This window comes from Ricinus communis, chromosome 3 (assembly GCF_019578655.1).
Source record: "Ricinus communis isolate WT05 ecotype wild-type chromosome 3, ASM1957865v1, whole genome shotgun sequence".
In the NCBI taxonomy this organism is placed as follows: Eukaryota; Viridiplantae; Streptophyta; class Magnoliopsida; order Malpighiales; family Euphorbiaceae; genus Ricinus; species Ricinus communis.
This window is the reverse complement of record NC_063258.1, coordinates 9294797-9299187: the sequence shown is the minus strand read 5'-3', so window position 1 is coordinate 9299187 and position 4391 is coordinate 9294797. Positions and strand designations below refer to the sequence as shown.

General features: G+C 37.9%; 1 protein-coding gene across 1 annotated transcript; it reads right to left on the bottom strand.

The window, feature by feature from the left end:
* Positions 1–938: 938 nt before the first annotated feature.
* Positions 939–1274, bottom strand: LOC125369528. The gene has a single exon (XM_048372297.1). It carries the CDS (start codon positions 1272–1274, stop codon positions 939–941), a length of 336 nt encoding a protein of 111 aa, XP_048228254.1.
* Between the last annotated feature and the right edge of the window lie 3117 nt (positions 1275–4391).

Here is a 4391-nt window from a genome sequence, read left to right as displayed (position 1 = left end):
GGGCACGCTCTAACTGAAGAGATCGTCTGCCATCTTTCCACAGATTCGGATTCCTGGAATACACCGTGGGCACGCTCTAACTGAAGAGATCTTCTGCTATCTTTTCACACATTCGGATTTCTTTTATCCAAAACTCTCCAAAGCATCAATCTCTATGAAAACTCATCAAATATCATCCTTTTAGCTTCATGTTGCATCAAAATGTTCCGTCTAATATGAAAATCAATAATCACATTTAAGATCCACAATTTAGCATAAATACTCAATAATAACCAAGAAAATATGATAATTAGTATGCATAAAATACACACTATCAGTCACTATAGTAATGCTTCAACCTATGCCCATTGACCTTGAGGTTTCTCTTCTCTAGATGGTGCAATTCCACTGTGCCATATGGGAAAACTTAATGGACGGTGAGTGGTCCTAACCAACGGCTTTTTAGCTACCCAGGAAAGAGCCAGAGTCGTGAGTTATATAATAAAACACAATCCCTAATTTGGAACTCCTTGGTGCTCCTTAGCCTCTTGCATGCCACTTCTTGGTACTCTCCTTGTAGATTAAGGAGTTGCCATATGCTTGGTTACGCCCTCTTCCAACTCGTTAAGCTGTCACTGTCTATTTTTACCTGCATTATCAATATTAAAATTGCAGGTTTTCAAAGCCCACAATACTTTATGCTCAAGTTCAACAAGCAAATGGCATGCTTTCCCATAAATTAGCCTATATGGTGTAAAACAAGTTGAAGTACGATAGGCCATCCTAAATGCCCACAAGGCATCATCTAGCTTCTCCCAGTCCTTCTTACTCACTCCTACAGTTTACTCTAAAATCTGTTTCAAACCCCTATTAGTAACCTCCACTTGCCTACTGGTTTGTGGGTGATAAGGTGTGGAAAACCTGTATGATACACCATAGCATTTAAGAACCTTTTCTAACTAGTCATTATAGAAATGAGTCCCCCTATCATTAATAAGAGCTCTAGGTGTCCCGAACCTAGCAAATAGTCTTTTGAGGAATCCTATAACTACCCTAGCATCATCAATGGGAAAAGCTTGTGCTTCGGCCCACTTTGAAAAGTACTCAACAGCAACCAAGATGTATCTATTTCCATAGGAAGAAGGGAAAGGTCCCACAAAGTCGATGCCCCAAATATTAAAAATCTCAACAGCTTGAATGCTTGTTTGGGGCATCTCATCACGAGCAGAGATGTTACCTGATCTTTGGCATGCATCACAGAACTGGACAAATGCTCTAGCATCCCTAAAGATCATTGGCCAGAGTCTAGTGCCTTCCTAGCTGTGTGATTTGCAGCTTGATGACCTCCCTTTGATCCTTCATGGCAATGCCTTAAAATCTGGAGGATCTCCTCCCCATGTACACATCGCCGAATAACTCGATATGCGCAAACTCTAAACAAGAAAGGGTCCTCCCAAATTTAGTATTTCAATTCAGAAAAGAATTTCTTCTTTTGCTGAAATGTCATACTCTTCGGAAGGACTTCAATAACCAGATAGTTTGCAAAATCAAAACACCAAGGGATATCAAAATTAACCTAAACTGAGCATAGGAATTCATCCAAAAAATTGTCATCAATCGCACTCTCATCAAGTGCCTCCAAAGTCGGGTTTTCTAGGCTAGAAAGGTGGTCTACTGCTATGTTCTCAGCACCTTTCTTATCCTTGATCTCAATATCAAACTCCTATAACGACAGAATCCAACGAATAAGTCTAGGCTTTGCATCATTCTTGCTAAACAAGTACTTGAGTGCGGAATGGTCCATGTAGACCATAATCTTTGATAGCACTAAATAAGATATGAACTTGTCAAATGCAAAAACAACAGCTAGAAGCTCCTATATAGTGGTGGTGTAGTGCTCCTGGTCATCAGTCAATGTCTTGCTAGCATAGTAAATTGGTTGGAACTTCTTATCTCTCATCTGTCCTAAAACAGCTCCAATTGCAAAATCACTAGCACTACGTATAAGCTCAAATGGCAGCTCTAAATTAGGTGAGACCATAATCGGGGCTATTGTTAGTTTCTCCTTCAATAATTGAAAAGCATGAAACAATCATCAGAAAATATGAAAGGAGCATCCTTTACAAGTAATTGAGTTAAAGGTCTAGCAATCTTATAGAGGTCCTTAATAAACCTCCTATAGAAACCTGCATGACCTAAGAAACTCCTAACAGCCTTAACTGAACTAGGTAGGAGTAATTTAGCAATAGTATCCACCTTGGCCCTATCGACTTCCATCCCCTCATGCGAAATTTTGTGTCTCAGCACTATACTTTTCCTAACCATAAAATGACACTTTTCCCAATGAAGGACTAGGTTAGCGTCCACACAACGCTCAAGCATGCGTTATAGATTATGTAAACAGTGAGTAAAAGAGTTACCAAATACAGAAAAGTCATCCATAAAGACCTCCATGGACTCCTCAACCATATGATGGAAGATCACCATTATAGACCTTTGAAAATTCGAAGGTGCATTGCACAATCTGAATGGCATCCTCATTTAAGCAAACATATCATACAGGTACGTAAAGGTTGTCTTCTCCTAGTCTTCAAGTGCAATGGGAATCTGGAAGTAACCCAAAAAACCATTTAGAAAATAATAAAACATATGCCCAAACAACCTTTCCAACGTTTGGTAAATAAAAGGAAGGGGAAAATGGTCTTTTCAAGTAGCATCATTTAGCCTCCCGTAATCTATACTCATTTGAAAGCCCATTACCGTTCTAGTCAGTATAAGCTCATCCTTCACATTTTTAACCACGGTCATACCTCCCTTTTTAGGAACTACCTACACAGGACTAACACAGCAACTACCAGATATATGGTAAATCAAACCTGCATCAAGAAGTTAAATTACCTCCTTTTTAATCACTTCCTTCATGTTTGGGTTCAGTTTGTACTGTGGTTGCACCACAAGCCTATAGATATCCTCCATAAGGATCTTGTGCGAGCAGTAGCTAGGACTAATCTCAGGAATGTCAGCAATTTTCTAAGCAAACGCCTTCTAGTACTTCCTAAGAGAGGCTAAAGTCATCTCCCTCTCTTTAGGTGTCAAGTTTGCTGCTAGGATGAAAGGCAACTTGTTATCCTCATCCAGGTATGCATAATTGAAGTGCTTTAAGAGCTCTTTCAACTCAAGGACTGGTGGTTCCTCAAGTGATAGGCTCAATTTCTGATAGTTCGATAAGTTCAAAGTTCATGCAAGAACTTAAGCAGAAATACTCACAAATAGCAAATAAAGACTATTATTCATCAATTGATTTTTATAAATAAATCTAGCTTTGATATTTATAGCCAAAATAAGATGAAGAGTACTAAATGGATGTCTTTTGCGCTTTCCCATGTTTTCCCCTTTAATCTCCATTAAAACTCATTAAAAGTGGTTGTTTTTTACATTGATGACACTCATTTTGTAACTTCCAAATGAAAACTAATCATGTGCATCCATTGTGTAACTCCAAATGAAAATTAATCAAACCCTAACTTAAGAAAACCTAATAAAATTGAAAATAAAAAGGCTTTAAATGAATTATATTAGACCTTTGAGTTCAGCTCAAACTTATTGCACTAAATTGATGATTTTGGTCCTTTTTTGCAATCCTAAGCCTTGAGCTAAGCCTTGTTGTGTTTGAACACTATAAATCTCTTTAATTAAGCCCAACAAAGCTTCTTGCATCCTTTTGGACTTGGATCTTGTCTTTGTTGCATCATTTCCTCTTTTCTTATAAGGATTCGTCTACGAATTAGCATCATTGTCAACTTTATCACCTACATCAAATAAAGAAAGATCAGTAATATTAAAAGAAGCACTCATATTGCTATGCTCACTTGGAAAATCTAGCTTGTAGGCATTGTCATTAATTCTTTCAAGGACTTGGAATGGCCCATCCCCTCTTGGCATTAACTTAAACTTCCTTTGCCTTGGAAATCTTTCCTTCCTCAAATGCACCCAAACTCAGTCACCCGACTCAAATACAACTTTCTTTCTCCCCTTGTTATGTTCCTTTTCATATTATTAATTTCTTTTCTCTATTTGAGCAGGCACCTTCTCATGTAAGCTTTTAACAAATTCAACTTTTTGCTTGCCTTCAAAATTAGCCTTATCAATGGATAATGGCAGTAAATCCATAGGAGTTAATGGATTGAACTCATATGCAATCCTAAAAGGTGAATAATTTGTTGTAGCATGAATACTCCTATTCTATGCAAACTCAACATGTGGCAAACATTCTTCCCAATTCCTTAAATTTCTTTGAATTATTGCCTCAATAGTTGTGAGAGAGTCCTATTAACCACCTCTATTTGTCCATCCGTTTATGGATGACAAGCTGTTGAGAATAGAAGCTTTGTTCCCAACTTGCTCCAAAGTGT